At 39.0% G+C, this 18,855-nt stretch overlaps 2 protein-coding genes across 2 annotated transcripts; both read right to left on the bottom strand.

The window, feature by feature from the left end:
• Nucleotides 1–415: 415 nt before the first annotated feature.
• LOC145204658 (uncharacterized) lies at nt 416–3,326 on the bottom strand. The gene has a single exon (XM_080077251.1). It carries the CDS (start codon nt 3,312–3,314, stop codon nt 483–485), a length of 2,832 nt encoding a protein of 943 aa, XP_079933377.1. The 5' UTR covers nt 3,315–3,326; the 3' UTR covers nt 416–482.
• A 4,689-nt stretch (nt 3,327–8,015) lies between these two features.
• On the bottom strand, nt 8,016–12,866 carry LOC145205481 (uncharacterized). The gene is made up of 3 exons (XM_080078224.1): nt 12,776–12,866; nt 12,390–12,488; nt 8,016–12,032 (listed from the first exon to the last, which is right to left on the bottom strand). Exons 2-3 carry the CDS (start codon nt 12,484–12,486, stop codon nt 8,386–8,388), a joined length of 3,744 nt encoding a protein of 1,247 aa, XP_079934350.1. The 5' UTR covers nt 12,487–12,488; nt 12,776–12,866; the 3' UTR covers nt 8,016–8,385.
• Nucleotides 12,867–18,855: the final 5,989 nt, after the last annotated feature.

Raw genomic sequence — 18,855 nt, 5'->3', positions numbered from 1 at the left:
TATAATTCCGATAGTTTGTTTTTCATGTCTCATCTTTATTTTTACGGAAAAGTAAGTTGTCTAATGTCTGATAATATTGCGATATTTCAAAAAATGTCTTAAAGGCCACAAATTATACCTAAAAGAGACTACAGACTTTCAGTACAAACGCTTGTTTCAAAACTGTGGTAACAATGTACACAACAAATACAGAAAACAGAATTTTTACAGCATACATTGCGCACAAACTTTCAGCAAATGATGCACACATATGTGAATAAAATGACCCATGGAAACAGTTTGTACAAAAAAAACATTGCAAATTTTTAAACTTAGTTAAAAAGTACCAAACAAATCGAACTTTGCTGAAAAAATGTATGTGGTCAATGAAGACTTTTCTGAAAAATTGTACATGCATACAAACGCAGAAAAACCTAGTTATACCACCAAAACAACAGTAGGCAAATACTACATTAATCGCCCTAGATTTATGATGTTTTGGACTAATTGTGCTTACAACACTTCCATCTGTTTTGAGGGGTTTCAAGCTCAATTTTAACCGACGATTGTGTTTTAGATGAGCTATTACCCCTGACGTAGTTCAGTGTGTAAGACGTTTTTCGGCTTAAATAGCGCTTAGATTTCGCTATTCTTTGTCCAATGACTCTGGAGTACAACATAGGATTAATTGCACTGTTAATTGGTAGCAAAATACATGCACTAGCAACATAAGCATTGGGTGGCATTTCTACACCAAATACACTGAGATACCCCATGATGCAAATAGGAATCCAGCAACAAAAATCTGTCAGTATGAGCCGAAAAATGCGTTTTTGCATTTTCACGCTAATATCTGAATTTCGGTATTGGCTCATTCTGTTTCCTTCCTTGTAAATGAAGGCGTAAACAAAGAACACGTAAAGAAACATAACAAAGTTAATTGTGATGATAAACGTCGAATATTCCCAAGCCCCTTGATTCGAAGTGGCAAACAGGCGCGGCATACAGACGCTTGTTTCTCCGTAATAACCAAATTCGCCTCGTATTGAACCCGGAAAGGATTCAGAAATAACATGTTTTGACTCTACCCAGCTGCTCAATGTTGAGTTTGAGATTTTCTTTGCCAAACCAATCATAGATTTAACTTCCACTACTTGCTTACCAAAGAAATAGTTTGGAAACCAAATGTCCCATTGAAAATACTCGATTTTGGATTTGAAAAGAGGCACTGCTCCAAGTAATCCAGCGAACCCCCAAGCCGTCACTGTTGACCATGCTGTTACTTTACGAAAGTCCATGTGTTTTGCTGTAAACGGTTGGTAAACTGAGATAAATCGATATGTGGTCATTGCTGTCATAGTAAATGCGGATGCCTCAGAAGAGACAATTGCTAATGCGCCTAAACGGGAACAGGTAGGACTTGACCTCCATTCTTTGTCATGAGCACAATATTCACCCTGAAACGTTACACCGACAGACACAATGCTTATAAGATATACCCCCATTAGGAAATCAGCGATAGAAAGGTTTAAAATGAACATGTTTGCGCATTTTGTGGTGTTGGGCACGGCGTTGGTGGTGAGCAGAAAATTGATTGTAGATGTGAATACAGCCGCATTTCCGAGCAAGGCGGTAAACCCCATTATCCAGAAACACGCCCGAAATAGTGAAGAAGAAATCATTTCGTAGCGGTCTGAGAAGAGAGAAACACATTCGTCACTTCCATCTTCGCAGTCCGGCTTTCCGTCTTCCAGCAAAGAAATCTCGATAGAGAAAACGTTGCCTGAAGCACAAACGAAACGTTTTTTGCTGCAGAGTTGCTTAGATTCGTCCGAAAGATCTTTACAGTCAAACACACCATCGCACTCGCGTAATTTGGATATGTTTTTCTCTCCATCAGCGCATAGCATTACATACTCCTTGCACAGTGACTGTTCCTCGTCTGAACCGTCGTCACAGTCATTTTTTCCGTCGCACACTTCATTGATGCTTATACTAACGCTTAAAGGATCCGCACGCATGCAGTAAAAACGAGACGCGTTACAGAATTGTTCCCCCGCAAGAGGACAGTCTCGAGTATGTTTGGTGCCGTAAATCTCCTCAACCAAGCCGTCACAAAACCGCACGTCGCTTGTCTGTTGGTGGTTTTTCCACATGTCTCTGATTTCATTGACGCAAGGATGGTCACAAAATGCGGCTGGTTGTGCACATGCTTCACATTCGTCCTCAAATAAGAGACATTCAGGGTTCCCGTCACATTTTAGCGCTATTTTAAGATCCTTTCCAGTGTTGCATGTCATGGTTTCGCCTGCACCTTGATGGCAACTGCAGTACTTTGTGTTCAAACCGCTGCAATCAACTGATGAATTACAAAGCGTTGTTCCCATGTCAACACAGTTATCGTTACAGCGAATTTCATTGCGGGAGCATGATCCTCTTAGTTCGTCGCAGATTGTTGTGTTTGCGCATAAGCATTCGTCGGACATATCGTAGCAATTGACTACACCGTCGCATACTTGCTTGGGCGAGATAATCAACTTTTTGTCCAAGCATTGAAAACACCGAAACTCGCCATTTTCGAAGCAAAGATCGGATCGGTCAGAACATTGAGCCTCAGAATCGTAAACATTGGCCTGTGGTAATATGCAAACTGCCTTCCTGCTTGGACCAGCACACTGAAAACCGAAGCCACCGCAAAGTTCATCGCTGTCGTCATTACAAGAAGCATCAACGTCATTGTTGACGTCACAAAAGAAGCGGTTGTTAATAAACGATCCGTCTTCACACTGGAAAAGCCCATCACATTCTTGGCTATGATTACTGACAATTCTCCATTTTTCAACACAAACCGGATTTGTACTGGAACATTTATGTCCATATATACGCATTGCGTTAATAGATGATAACAATTCCAAAGGACCTGTGCAATCCCAAATCGAGATAGGAGCTGAGCCACACCACGCGTTTGTCCTTTTACAAGCTGGGTTACCTCCAAGATTACAGTAATTGAGTATTCCCTGAATCCAACGATCAGGAATGCAACCTCCGTTATCACATTGCAAAATACTGGCAGCATTGTTGCAGTCGCAGATGGCTTCATCGCTAGCGTCAGCACAATCAGCTTTTCCATTGCAAACTTGTGACTGTTCTATGCGCTGGTGATTTTCGATGCTACAATTGTCCTTGCAAGACAAGCACTGGAAAGTTTTTGCCATATCGTCGCAATTAACTTCGTCGCTCCAGTCTCCACAGTCGTTAAAGCCGTTGCACTGCTGATTTACAGAAATGCATCCATTGGGATAACACTTTTTATCAAAACAAGCGCATTGATACATGTCACACGTACAGTTCAGTTCATCCTCACCATCCTGGCAGTCTGGATTACCGTCGCACCTTTTAGACAAACTAATACAACCTTGCTTGGTTGTACAAGTCGCGGGGTTGGCGTAGCAATCACAAGCAAACTGCTCTGACTTGCAAGTGCAGTTTAATTCATCACTCCAATCACCACAGTCTCCCCTTCCGTTACAACGCCAAGTTTCAGGATAGCAAGGCGAAAATGGGCATGTTAGAGCATTTGCGCATGGACATCGAAACGTACTGTCAGGACACGGACAGTTACGTTCATCACTTCCGTCACTACAGTCTGGAATATGGTTGCATTTCGAGTCGCTTGCCACACACCCTTTATAACAGTCATCTTTGCCATAACAATCGCATTTGAAATCCTCCTCTGGGCAAGTTAGGTTCAGCTCGTCTCCCCAATCTCCACAATCGTTGTAATTGTCGTTTATATATGTGTAATCAATGCACGGTGTTGTAACTGAGTCAACGTATCCGTAACCTTCACAAGGGACCTGTTTAGAGCTGCAAGTGCAGTTCATTTCGTCACTTCCATCATGACAATCCGCACTACCATCGCAGCGTTCATGCTTGGTGTAGCACTTCCGTCCCGTACCGCATCCTTCAGAGGTGTTTGCGCATGCGCAGAAGATGTCCTCAGGGAGACAGTTTATTTCATCGCTCCACTCGCCACAGTGATTGATGCTGTCACTTCGCCATACTGTTGGGATGCACCCAGATCCCCATTTGCATTTACCAATTTCTCTGCATGCGCAGCTAAACATGGTATCCGGACAAGTGCACGTGATATTGTCGTATGGACCGTTGCATAAATCACCTGTCAAGAGAAAAATAATCAAGTAAATTTAGAGGTAAATTTAACGAATATATTTTCCCCATACACCAGTATATTTTGAACGTTTGTTGATTTTAACATTATTTTAACTTTTGGCAACAACTGCAACACAACTAATTTTTCTCGATTTTATTTTGGCAATTGGTAAAGGTAAACATTTTAACACAATTTATTGTAAAAAAATAACACGGTGTTTGTATGTCTGTATATGGGTCAGGCGCCCCGAACTATTCGGCCAAAACTATATAATTTATGGTGACATGAAAATAGAGCCACCTATAGCTCACCAAAGCGAGCCTCGAGTTTAAACAACTTTACACATACACAGTCGCAATTACCTTTCTGATCTGTCAACTTAGGCGAAGTTTCTGTTGCTTCGTTTAGAACCCCAAACAATAGGCAGATAAGGAAGTGTGTTCTCCAATTCATCTTTGTTGCTAAAATGGAACAAACAAATAAGCATTTATTAACCCGTTATAACCATGCAAAAACAATCTAAATCAGCGGTTCCCAAACTGGGGTCCGCGGTCCTTTAGGGGTCCGTGAGGCAATTTTGGAGGGACCGCGAAGCGGTTGAAGAAATTCTATAATCTTATTTGGCGTCAGTAATTGTGCCACTAAATAAGTTTAAATCAAAGTAGAATTGAGAATCGACTGTCTCCATTGCTAAACAATGGCCTTTATTGAATGACAACTATCAAAAAAGCAATTGTTCGCGCACAATTGTAATGTTTTTTGTCCTGTTTGTGATGTCACGTGCTGTCTTTAGATGATTGTTATGTGCAATTTTGCATAACTAACTAAAATCCTGCAATCAATATTCGTTTTTTATGAAATACACATTTAGGCTTAAGGACCGCGAGCCCTCGAAATAATGGCAAAGGGACCGTTTTGAAAAAAATATGAAAAAGTTTGGGAACCACTGATCTAAATGAATCGCATTTTAACTTTGGCGCGTCTCTGTGTGTGTTTCCCGTAAACTTTGTCTTGTATTATTTTTTACTTAAAGTGGCATTTTGCGATAAGGACTTACTCCAAATTTTCACATTAATGTATGATATAAATCCCTAGAAACGCATTGAGTTACGCCAACATGATTTTATTTTCTATTGAATTGCATTTCTATACTTCCACAGTCGTGTTTTAAATTAGCTCACCCAAAAATGATTTCTCTTGGTTTCTTGGATTGAAAAAATCGTCCTTTTCTTAGTCCGAATCAAAGCAAACACTTTAGCAGTTAAAAAAAATCTCTCTAAAGCTGGAAAAAGTTATTTTTGCATAAACAATAAAAATATAATAGATATAGTTATGTGGACTTATTACGATTATTTCAACAAATCATCCCTTCTGAGTCACATAACACCTTTAAATGGTCCGGTCTTTTGGCAACGCCCAACAATTTTGCACCATTCATTTGAAACCCAAAAAACGACTCTTAAGTTATATTTATAACTCGTAATATTCCATTTGCCACTGGTCAGATTTTGTGGGGAGCACAAACTTTTGATACACAACTTCGCGGTTTGTTACGTAACTGTACGTCATAATAAAATCAACAGAAGGTCAATAACAAAATTCCACAGGACCAACGCATTTGCGCAAAACGGTAAACATGAAATATTCCCCACAGAAATCATATATAGCAGCAAAGGGTAAAACACGGCGGAGCTACTAGCACGATAACTCACATGTTTTTTATCGAATTACACCTGTCACTGAACATATTACTTACATTTTTTCTTACCATTTTGGCAAAGTGTAAAGAAACTCTAATCAAAGTTATATTGCACCTGACCTCGCCTACGATATTTTAACGTAAACTGCGACTCTGCATGGTTGGGCCAAGTCTATTTAAATGGTCTAACAAAACGTGGAAAAACCCTTTAGATATTTTGCACGCAAATCCTTCAAGCCACATTACAAACATAACCTCTTGCATTACCACGTACGTATGTCGATTGTGGTTTATACGTACGTCTTAAAAGCTAAATATGCATTAAGAAAAACCGCTTAAAAACACCCTAAGCGAACACTGTCTCTCTAGTTTTATAACAATTGCAACTATTTAAAAAATAGCCCATTGAGCAATGGCGCGGTTTTGAAACAGATGAAGCACACTTTTAGCAAAAAGATACTAGGCAATATCTGAGTGTACATACATATTTCAAAAATATTCTAAAAAACGTTTCAAATTGATTTGCGACTTTTTGAAAACGGCTTTCAAATACAATGAAAACAATGCATGCGACCATTGAGTAAACAACTGTCAAACAAAACGAACACAAACATTATAAAACTTAACCAAACAGTTGAACCTGTCGGCTGCCCTATCGTTAAGCATTATTGGTTTAGCGCTTTAAGCTATAAACAGGCAAACAACAATTTTTCGTAATTTGGCCCTTCCAAGTAATTTGTGCGCCAATATAGCTTATATATAAGCTTGTCGAATGCAAGCTTCCTGTTTGCTAAGACATCATCAATAGCATGCTCAAACCGCACAGAGGTCTGTAATCCAGAGAGCTGTCAAAGATATGTCTATCAAATAGACTAGTGTAGCACATCAAGCCATCACTACACTTAAGAGTTTATTCGAGTTACTCTTAAGGAAGGACATATGATTCCACCTGTCAACACAGTTGGCGAATACGGTTTTCTGTAGATTTTTGCTCAAATAGCAAAGGCCATTCGGGCGGGTCTTGAACGGTATTTCAAGGAAAGCGCTAATGTCAGCCTGTCTCCATGTAAAGATTTTCCTGTCGTGAAAAACCCATAGCTGGGTATAAGGTTACGCGTTTCTATTTTCCACTGCATAAACGACAATAAAGAAATTCGACCGTTTTGTCCACAGGGTTTCCAGGTCAAATGTCTTGCGACCTTTTCCTATTATCCCGAAAACGCAATCCATTGAGGGATTGTTTTGCAAGGGATATTGTAAACGGTTTCAAATTCAATTTAGACTAAAACCATTTAATTTATAACGGCCATAAATGAAATTCTATTCATTTGGATGTATCTGTTTGCAACACGTCAATTTTCTGCATGTAAAGTCAAGTAATTGATCCGTTTGCCCAGAATGAGCAGAGGAAAAAACATGACATATTACAAAATGCTTCAATAGCGGTTCTTTCGAGTTATAAAAGTGAACTCAATTTCAACCGTAATCAAGCAAATCCTCATTTAGATCAACATTAAGGAACAGCTAATCAAAGATTAAAACAGTCATTTCATTTTTACAACATATAATCAACAAGAAACGTTTAAATGATGCTTATTTTCAAAAAAATACATTTTAATTTTTTTAAGAATTTTAGTACTCCACATGCCTTAAATAATAATATGATAAAAGTTTTAAGGTGTTTAGTATAATGGAGGTTAATAAACTTGCACTATCATTACCCCTTTAGTTCTGGCTTGAAATATTAAATAATTTAATTTACAAACATAAAATTTGAGAAATAAATACCTCATGTGTGTTTTCCATGTTAACTAATTAAATCCACTCCACTAAATTCCTCTAGAGTTTAAAATGCGATAACGGGTTGTTTCGCAACACTGATAGTATAGTTTTTATGCGTTTTCCCCGAAATCTTTTTGTTTCGTTATAAGATAAACAAATAACAATGGCAGATTTTAAAAATCGTGCCAAAAAATCCCCTTATATTTCCCGTTGTCATGAGCTAAGCTTATAGTTACCGCAAAGATATTATAATTCCGATAGTTTTGTTTTTCATGTCTCCACTTTATTTTTACGGAAAAGTAAGTTCTCTAATGTCTGATAATATTGCGATATTTCAAAAATGTCTTAAAGGCCACAAATTATACCTAAAAGAATCGGAGACTACACACTTTCAGTACAAACGCTTGTTTCAAAACTGTGGTAACAATGTACACAACAAATACAGAAAACAGAATTTTTACAGCATACATTGCGCACAAACTTTCAGCAAATGAAGTACACATATGTGAATAAAATGACCCACGGAAACAGTTTGTACAAAAAAATACATTGCAAATTTTTAAACTTAGTAACAAAGTATCAAACAAATCGAATTTTATTGCTGAAGCATGTTTGTAGTTAATAAAGGCTTTTTATTAAAAATATGGAAACCTAGTCATTGCACCAAAACAACAGTAGGCAAACACTACATTATTCGCCTTAATTTTGTAATGTTTTGGGCTTATTGTGCTTACAACACTTCCATCTGCTTTTAAGGGGTTTCAAGCTCAATTTTAACCGACGATTGTGTTTTAGATGAGTTATTACCCCTGACGTAGTTTAGTGTGTAAGACGTTTTTCGGCTTAAATAGCGCTTAGATTTCGCTATTCTTTGTCCAATGACTCTGGAGTACAACATAGGATTAATTGCACTGTTAATTGGTAGCAAAATACATGCACTAGCAACATAAGCATCGGGTGGCATTTCTACACCAAATACACTGAGATACCCCATGATGCAAATAGGAATCCAGCAACAAAAATCTGTCAGTATGAGCCGAAAAATGCGTTTTTGCATTTTCACGCTAATATCTGAATTTCGGTATTGGCTCATTCTGTTTCCTTCCTTGTAAATGAAGGCGTAAACAAAGAACACGTAAAGAAACATAACAAAGTTAATTGTGATGATAAACGTCGAATATTCCCAAGCCCCTTGATTCGAAGTGGCAAACAGGCGCGGCATACAGACGCTTGTTTCTCCGTAATAACCAAATTCGCCTCGTATTGAACCCGGAAAGGATTCAGAAATAACATGTTTTGACTCTACCCAGCTGCTCAATGTTGAGTTTGAGATTTTCTTTGCCAAACCAATCATAGATTTAACTTCCACTACTTGCTTACCAAAGAAATAGTTTGGAAACCAAATGTCCCATTGAAAATACTCGATTTTGGATTTGAAAAGAGGCACTGCTCCAAGTAATCCAGCGAACCCCCAAGCCGTCACTGTTGACCATGCTGTTACTTTACGAAAGTCCATGTGTTTTGCTGTAAACGGTTGGTAAACTGAGATAAATCGATATGTGGTCATTGCTGTCATAGTAAATGCGGATGCCTCAGAAGAGACAATTGCTAATGCGCCTAAACGGGAACAGGTAGGACTTGACCTCCATTCTTTGTCATGAGCACAATATTCACCCTGAAACGTTACACCGACAGACACAATGCTTATAAGATATACCCCCATTAGGAAATCAGCGATAGAAAGGTTTAAAATGAACATGTTTGCGCATTTTGTGGTGTTTGGCACGGCGTTGGTGGTGAGCAGAAAATTGATTGTAGATGTGAATACAGCCGCATTTCCGAGCAAGGCGGTAAACCCCATTATCCAGAAACACGCCCGAAATAGTGAAGAAGAAATCATTTCGTAGCGGTCTGAGAAGAGAGAAACACATTCGTCACTTCCATCTTCGCAGTCCGGCTTTCCGTCTTCCAGCAAAGAAATCTCGATAGAGAAAACGTTGCCTGAAGCACAAACGAAACGTTTTTTGCTGCAGAGTTGCTTAGATTCGTCCGAAAGATCTTTACAGTCAAACACACCATCGCACTCGCGTAATTTGGATATGTTTTTCTCTCCATCAGCGCATAGCATTACATACTCCTTGCACAGTGACTGTTCCTCGTCTGAACCGTCGTCACAGTCATTTTTTCCGTCGCACACTTCATTGATGCTTATACTAACGCTTAAAGGATCCGCACGCATGCAGTAAAAACGAGACGCGTTACAGAATTGTTCCCCCGCAAGAGGACAGTCTCGAGTATGTTTGGTGCCGTAAATCTCCTCAACCAAGCCGTCACAAAACCGCACGTCGCTTGTCTGTTGGTGGTTTTTCCACATGTCTCTGATTTCATTGACGCAAGGATGGTCACAAAATGCGGCTGGTTGTGCACATGCTTCACATTCGTCCTCAAATAAGAGACATTCAGGGTTCCCGTCACATTTTAGCGCTATTTTAAGATCCTTTCCAGTGTTGCATGTCATGGTTTCGCCTGCACCTTGATGGCAACTGCAGTACTTTGTGTTCAAACCGCTGCAATCAACTGATGAATTACAAAGCGTTGTTCCCATGTCAACACAGTTATCGTTACAGCGAATTTCATTGCGGGAGCATGATCCTCTTAGTTCGTCGCAAATTGTTGTGTTTGCGCATAAGCATTCGTCGGACATATCGTAGCAATTGACTACACCGTCGCATACTTGCTTGGGCGAGATAATCAACTTTTTGTCCAAGCATTGAAAACACCGAAACTCGCCATTTTCGAAGCAAAGATCGGATCGGTCAGAACATTGAGCCTCAGAATCGTAAACATTGGCCTGTGGTAATATGCAAACTGCCTTCCTGCTTGGACCAGCACACTGAAAACCGAAGCCACCGCAAAGTTCATCGCTGTCGTCATTACAAGAAGCACCAACGTCATTGTTGACGTCACAAAAGAAGCGGTTGTTAATAAACGATCCGTCTTCACACTGGAAAAGCCCATCACATTCTTGGCTTGGATTACTGACAATTCTCCATTTTTCAACACAAACCGGATTTGTACTGGAACATTTATGTCCATATATACGCATTGCGTTAATAGATGATAACAATTCCAAAGGACCTGTGCAATCCCAAATCGAGATAGGAGCTGAGCCACACCACGCGTTTGTCCTTTTACAAGCTGGGTTACCTCCAAGATTACAGTAATTGAGTATTCCCTGAATCCAACGATCAGGAATGCAACCTCCGTTATCACATTGCAAAATACTGGCAGCATTGTTGCAGTCGCAGATGGCTTCATCGCTAGCGTCAGCACAATCAGCTTTTCCATTGCAAACTTGTGACTGTTCTATGCGCTGGTGATTTTCGATGCTACAATTGTCCTTGCAAGACAAGCACTGGAAAGTTTTTGCCATATCGTCGCAATTAACTTCGTCGCTCCAGTCTCCACAGTCGTTAAAGCCGTTGCACTGCTGATTTACAGAAATGCATCCATTGGGATAACACTTTTTATCAAAACAAGCGCATTGATACATGTCACACGTACAGTTCAGTTCATCCTCCCCATCCTGGCAGTCTGGATTACCGTCGCACCTTTTAGACAAACTAATACAACCTTGCTTGGTTGTACAAGTCGCGGGGTTGGCGTAGCAATCACAAGCAAACTGCTCTGACTTGCAAGTGCAGTTTAATTCATCACTCCAATCACCACAGTCTCCCCTTCCGTTACAACGCCAAGTTTCAGGATAGCAAGGCGAAAATGGGCATGTTAGAGCATTTGCGCATGGACATCGAAACGTACTGTCAGGACACGGGCAGTTACGTTCATCACTTCCGTCACTACAGTCTGGAATATGGTTGCATTTCAAATCGCTTGCCACACACCCTTCATAACAGTCATCGTTGCCAAAACAATCGCATTTGAAATCCTCCTCTGGGCAAGTTAGGTTCGGTTCGTCTCCCCAATCTCCACAATCGTTGTAATTGTCGTTTATATATGTGTAATGAATGCACGGTGTTGCAACTGAGTCAACGTAACCGTAACCTTCACAAGGGACCTGATCAGAGCTGCAAGTGCAGTTCATTTCGTCACTTCCATCATGACAATCTGCACTACCATCGCAGCGTTCATCCTTGGTGTAGCACTTCCGTCCCGAACCGCATCCTTCAGAGGTGTTTGCGCATGCGCAGAAGATGTCCTCAGGGAGACAGTTTATTTCATCGCTCCACTCGCCACAGTGATTGATGCTGTCGTTTCGCCATACTGTTGGGATGCACCCAGAACCCCATTTGCATTTACCAATTTCTCTACATGCGCAGCTAAACATGGTATCTGGACAAGTGCACGTGATAATGTCGTATGGACCGTTGCATAAATCACCTAAAAAAGAAAAAATAATGTAATTTTAGAGGTAAATTTAACGAATATATTTTCAACATACACTCGTATATTTTAAAAGTTTGGTCGATTTTAACATTGTTCTTATTTTTGGGCATCAACTGCAACATAATTTCGTTCGGGACTTTATTTTGGCAATTGATAAAGGTAAACATTTTAACACAATTTATTGCAAAAGAATTAACACCGAGTTTGTATGTCTGTATATGGGTCAGGCGCGCCAAATTATTCAGCCAAAACCATATAGCCTAATTTATGATGACAAGATTTTAGCGCCTACTAAAACGAGCCACAATTCAAACAACAACAACAACTTTACACATACACAGTCGCAAATACCTTTCTGATCAGTCAGTTTAGATGAAGTTTCTGTTGCTGCGTTTAGAACCCCAAACAATAAGCTGATAAGAAAGAGTGTACTCCAATTCATCTTCATTGCTAAAATAGAACAAACAAATAAGCATTTATTAACCCGTTATTACCAAGCAAAAACAATCTAAATGAATCCCATTAGAACTTTGGCGCATCTCTGTGTGTATTTCTGGTAAACATAGTCTTGTATTCGTTTTTACTTAAAGTGACATTTTGCGAGCAGGATTTACTTCACATTTTTACACTAATATATGATATAAACTCCTAGAGTAGACATTGCGTTACGGCAAAGTGATGTTTTTTCTATTGAATTATAGTTCTATACTACCACAGTCGTGTTTAAAATAGCTCACCTGAGAATAAATCCTCTGTTTCTCGGATTGAAAAAATCGTTCGTTTCTTGGTCCGAATCAAAGCAAATACTTAAGCAGTTAAAAAATCTCTCTGAAGCTGAAAAAAGTTATTTTTGCATAAACAATAACGATATAATAGATATAGTTATGTAGACTTATTACGAATATTTCAACAAATCATCCCTTCTGAGTCACATAACACTTTTTATTGCTAATGTAAGTGTGAAAGGGATGATGCTTGTTGAATAGTTTTGAATTGTCCGTACTTTCGGCTTTGCCCAACATTTTTACACCATTTCGTTGAAACCGAAAAACTCTTAAGTTATATTTATAACTCGTAATATTCAATTTGCCACTGGTTCGATTTTGTAGGAAGCGCAAATCTATGATACACAAATGAGTGGTGTGTTACGTAACTGTACGTCATAATAAAATCAACAAAAGGTCAATAACAAAATTCCACAAGACCAACGTATTTGCGCAAAACGGTAAACATGAAACATGGCCCACAGAAATCATTTTGCAGCAAAGGGTAAAACACGGTAGAGCTACTAACACGATAACTCACAGTAGAAAGGTTTGCTAAATACCGATAGATGGCCTAAAGAGCGCGGGTATTTAAATTAACATTGAGGCTAGGTTATGGTTAAAAACTAAATTTAACGTTATAGGAACTAAGTTTTAAGGTTGATTTTATTGTTATTTTTATTATAAAACCTCATCCCAACCCTAATAGCCCAAACCGTCATCATTTTTACACAAATTACGTTTTAAATATTCGCGAAAGCGGTATATAGCAAACGTATCTGGTGTGAGACATAAGAACATAATTGCGCTTAACAGCACTAGTTATTGTTATTTTCACTTGCAAACAAGTATTTTGTGTCGAATTACACCAATCACTGAAAATATTACTTACATCGGGGGTGTCTAACTCGAAAGCACCGCCGTGCCAATCTAGGTTTTAAAATATACTCGCGTGCCAACGTTTGGTACTTTTTCCAAACCATGTCTTAAACGTCTTAACGGTAGAAAAGTTGTCAAACGCGAGTAAACATGTTTATGATACTCCAGAAACTATTTATAGCATGCCATGTAATTAAAGCGCAGAATCCATAACATGGAATATAATACGACAGCATAAAGGCCCGAAATGATCAAGAATTCGACAGTTTCAAACGCCTAAAAGTAAACTGATCGAGTCTAAAAACGACCAATTTAATTAATGGATTTGTGTAACCTTGATACTGATCATCTTTACTGAAGTTAGAATAAAGACCAAAAAAAATCAATAGAAAAATATTAATTGCCTGACAAATCCTAATGTTTACCATCTGAATGTGCAAAAACTTGCGTGCCATTTTCAAATGCTCTGCGTGCCACTTTTGGCACGCGTGACACGTGTTGGACACCCCTGACTTACGAAGTTTCTTACCAATTTGGCAAAGTGTAAAGAAACTTTACTCAAAGCGTTTGTTCCTCAACTTTGGTTATATTGCGCCTGACCTAGCCTAAGATATTTTAACGTAAACTGTGACTCTGTATGGTTGGGCCCAGTCTATTTAAATTGTCTAACAAAACGTGAAAAATCCCTTTAGATATTTTGCACGCAAATCCTTCAAACCACATTATAAACACAACCTTTTGCATTACCGCATTCGTTTGTCGATTGTGGTTTATACGCACGTCTTGAAAGCTAAATATGCATCAAGAAAAACCTGCCAAAAACACCCTATTTGTAAACATTGTCTCTCTAAGTTTAGAACAATTGCAACAATTTTAAAATAGCCTGTTGAGAACGGATGAAGCACACTTTTAGTAAGAAGATACTTGCCAATATCTAAATGTATCTAAACATTTCAAATATATTCTACAAAACGTTTCAAACGGATTTGCGACTTTTTGAAAACGGCCTTCAAATACAATAACAACATGCAGACGACCATTGAGTAAAACAACATTAAACAAAACGAAAACAAACCTTAAAAAACTTAACCACCCAGTTGAACAATTATGCTAATTGAACTGTCGGCTGCCCTATCGGTAAGCATTATTGGTTTAGCGCTTTAAGCTATCAACAGGCAAACAACGCTTTTTCGTAATTTGGCCTTTCCAAGTAATTTGTGCGCTAATATAAGCCTGTCAAATGTATGCTTCCTGTTTGTTAAGACATCATCAACAGCATGCTCAAACAACACAGAGGTCTGTAATCCAAAGAGCTGTCAAAGATATGTCTATCAAATAGACTAGTGTAGCAAATCAAGTCAAAACATGACATATTGCAAAATGCCTCAATAGCGGTTTATTCGAGTTAGAAAAGTGAACTCAATTTCAACCGTAATCAAGCAAATCCTCATTTAGATCAACATCAAGGGACAGCTAATCAAAGATTAAAACAGTCATTTTACTTTGACAACATATAATCAACAAGAAATGTTTAAATGATGCTTATTTTCAAAAAAAATTACATTTTAGTTTTTTTAGATTTTTAGTACTCCACATGCCTTAAATAATAATATGATAAAAGTTTTAAGGTGTTTAGTATAACGGAGATTAATAAACTTGCACTATCATTACCCCTTTAGTTCTGGCTTGAAATATTAAATAATTTAATTTGCAAACATAAAATTTGAGAAATAAATACCTTATGTGTGTTTTCCATGTTAACTGATTAAATCCAGTCCACTAAATTCCTCTAGTGTTTAAATGTGAAGACGGGTTGTTATGCAACACTGATACTATAGTCTTTCATGCGTTTTCCCCGAAAATTGTTTGTTTCGTTATAGTAAAAAAGATAAACAAATAACAATAGCAGATTTTAAAAATCGTGCCAAAAAATCCCCTTATATTTCCCGTTGTCATGAGCTAAGCTTATAGTTACGGAAAAAAAAATATAATTCCGATAGTTTTGTTTTTCATGTCTCTACTTTATTTTTACGGAAAAGTAATTTGTCTAATGTCTGATAAAATTGCAATAGTTTAGAAAAATGTTTTAAAGACCACGAATTATCCTTTAAAGTTTCAGAGACTACAGTTTCATTACAAACGCTTGGTTTATAACTGTGAAAACAATGTACACAACAAATACAGAATTCAGAATTTTTACAGCATACATTGCGCAAAAACTTCAGGAAATAATTACACATATGTGAATAAAATGACCCACGGAAACAGTTTGTACAAAAAAAACGTTGCAAATTTTTAAACTTAGTTAAAAAGTACCAAACAAATCGAACTTTGCTGAAAAAATGTATGTGGTCAATGAAGACTTTTCTGAAAAATTGTACATGCATACAAACGCAGAAAAACCTAGTCATAGCACCAAAACAACAGTAGGCAAACACTACATTAGTCGCCCTAGCTTTATGATGTTTTGGACTAATTGTGCTTACAACACTTCCATCTGCTTTTAAGGGGTTTCAAGCTCAATTTTAACCGACGATTGTGTTTTAGATGAGCTATTGCCCCTGACGTAGTTCAGTGTGTAAGACGTTTTTTGGCTTAAATAGCGCTTAGATTTCGCTATTCTTTGTCCAATGACTCTGGAGTACAACATAGGATTAATTGCACTGTTAATTGGTAGCAAAATACATGCACTAGCAACATAAGCATCGGGTGGCATTTCTACACCAAATACACTGAGATACCCCATGATGCAAATAGGAATCCAGCAACAAAAATCTGTCAGTATGAGCCGAAAAATGCGTTTTTGCATTTTCACGCTAATATCTGAATTTCGGTATTGGCTCATTCTGTTTCCTTCCTTGTAAATGAAGGCGTAAACAAAGAACACGTAAAGAAACATAACAAAGTTAATTGTGATGATAAACGTCGAATATTCCCAAGCCCCTTGATTCGAAGTGGCAAACAGGCGCGGCATACAGACGCTTGTTTCTCCGTAATAACCAAACTCGCCTCGTATTGAACCCGGAAAGGATTCAGAAATAACATGTTTTGACTCTACCCAGCTGCTCAATGTTGAGTTTGAGATTTTCTTTGCCAAACCAATCATAGATTTAACTTCCACTACTTGCTTACCAAAGAAATAGTTTGGAAACCAAATGTCCCATTGAAAATACTCGATTTTGGATTTGAAAAGAGGCACTGCTCCAAGTAATCCAGCCAGCCCCCAAGCAGTCACTGTTGACAATGCTGTTACTTTACGAAAGTCCATGTGTTTTGCTGTAAACGGTTGGTAAACTGAAATAAATCGATATGTGGTCATTGCTGTCATAGTAAATGCGGATGCCTCAGAAGAGACAATTGCTAATGCGCCTAAACGGGAACAGGTAGGACTTGACCTCCATACTTTGTCATGAGCACAATATTCACCCTGAAACGTTACACCGACAGACACAATGCTTATAAGATATACCCCCATTAGGAAATCAGCGATAGAAAGGTTTAAAATGAACATGTTTGCGCATTTTGTGGTGTTGGGCACGGCGTTGGTGGTGAGCAGAAAATTGATTGTAGATGTGAATACAGCCGCATTTCCGAGCAAGGCGGTAAACCCCATTATCCAGAAACACGCCCGAAATAGTGAAGAAGAAATCATTTCGTAGCGGTCTGAGAAGAGAGAAACACATTCGTCACTTCCATCTTCGCAGTCCGGCTTTCCGTCTTCCAGCAAAGAAATCTCGATAGAGAAAACGTTGCCTGAAGCACAAACGAAACGTTTTTTGCTGCAGAGTTGCTTAGATTCGTCCGAAAGATCTTTACAGTCAAACACACCATCGCACTCGCGTAATTTGGATATGTTTTTCTCTCCATCAGCGCATAGCATTACATACTCCTTGCACAGTGACTGTTCCTCGTCTGAACCGTCGTCACAGTCATTTTTTCCGTCGCACACTTCATTGATGCTTATACTAACGCTTAAAGGATCCGCACGCATGCAGTAAAAACGAGACGCGTTACAGAATTGTTCCCCCGCAAGAGGACAGTCTCGAGTATGTTTGGTGCCGTAAATCTCCTCAACCAAGCCGTCACAAAACCGTACGTCGCTTGTCTGTTGGTGGTTTTTCCACATGTCTCTGATTTCATTGACGCAAGGATGGTCACAAAATGCGGCTGGTTGTGCACATGCTTCACATTCGTCCTCAAATAAGAGACATTCAGGGTTCCCGTCACATTTTAGCGCTATTTTAAGATCCTTTCCAGTGTTGCATGTCATGGTTTCGCCTGCACCTTGATGGCAACTGCAGTACTTTGTGTTCAAACCGCTGCAATCAACTGATGAATTACAAAGCGTTGTTCCCATGTCAACACAGTTATCGTTACAGCGAATTTCATTGCGGGAGCATGATCCTCTTAGTTCGTCGCAGATTGTTGTGTTTGCGCATAAGCATTCGTCGGACATATCGTAGCAATTGACTACACCGTCGCATACTTGCTTGGGCGAGATAATCAACTTTTTGTCCAAGCATTGAAAACACCGAAACTCGCCATTTTCGAAGCAAAGATCGGATCGGTCAGAACATTGAGCCTCAGAATCGTAAACATTGGCCTGTGGTAATATGCAAACTGCCTTCCTGCTTGGACCAGCACACTGAAAACCGAAGCCACCGCAAAGTTCATCGCTGTCGTCATTACAAGAAGCATCAACGTCATTGTTGACGTCACAAAAGAAGCGGTTGTTAATAAACGATCCGTCTTCACACTGGAAAAGCCCATCACATTCTTGGCTATGATTACTGACAATTCTCCATTTTTCAACACAAACCGGATTTGTACTGGAACATTTATGTCCATATATACGCATTGCGTTAATAGATGATAACAATTCCAAAGGACCTGTGCAATCCCAAATCGAGATAGGAGCTGAGCCACACCACGCGTTTGTCCTTTTACAAGCTGGGTTACCTCCAAGATTACAGTAATTGAGTATTCCCTGAATCCAACGATCAGGAATGCAACCTCCGTTATCACATTGCAAAATACTGGCAGCATTGTTGCAGTCGCAGATGGCTTCATCGCTAGCGTCAGCACAATCAGCTTTTCCATTGCAAACTTGTGACTGTTCTATGCGCTGGTGATTTTCGATGCTACAATTGTCCTTGCAAGACAAGCACTGGAAA

This window comes from Phallusia mammillata, chromosome 8 (genome assembly GCF_965637545.1).
Source record: "Phallusia mammillata chromosome 8, kaPhaMamm4.hap1.1, whole genome shotgun sequence".
NCBI lineage: Eukaryota > Metazoa > Chordata > Ascidiacea > Phlebobranchia > Ascidiidae > Phallusia > Phallusia mammillata.
This window is presented reverse-complemented; position numbering and strand designations above follow the sequence as displayed.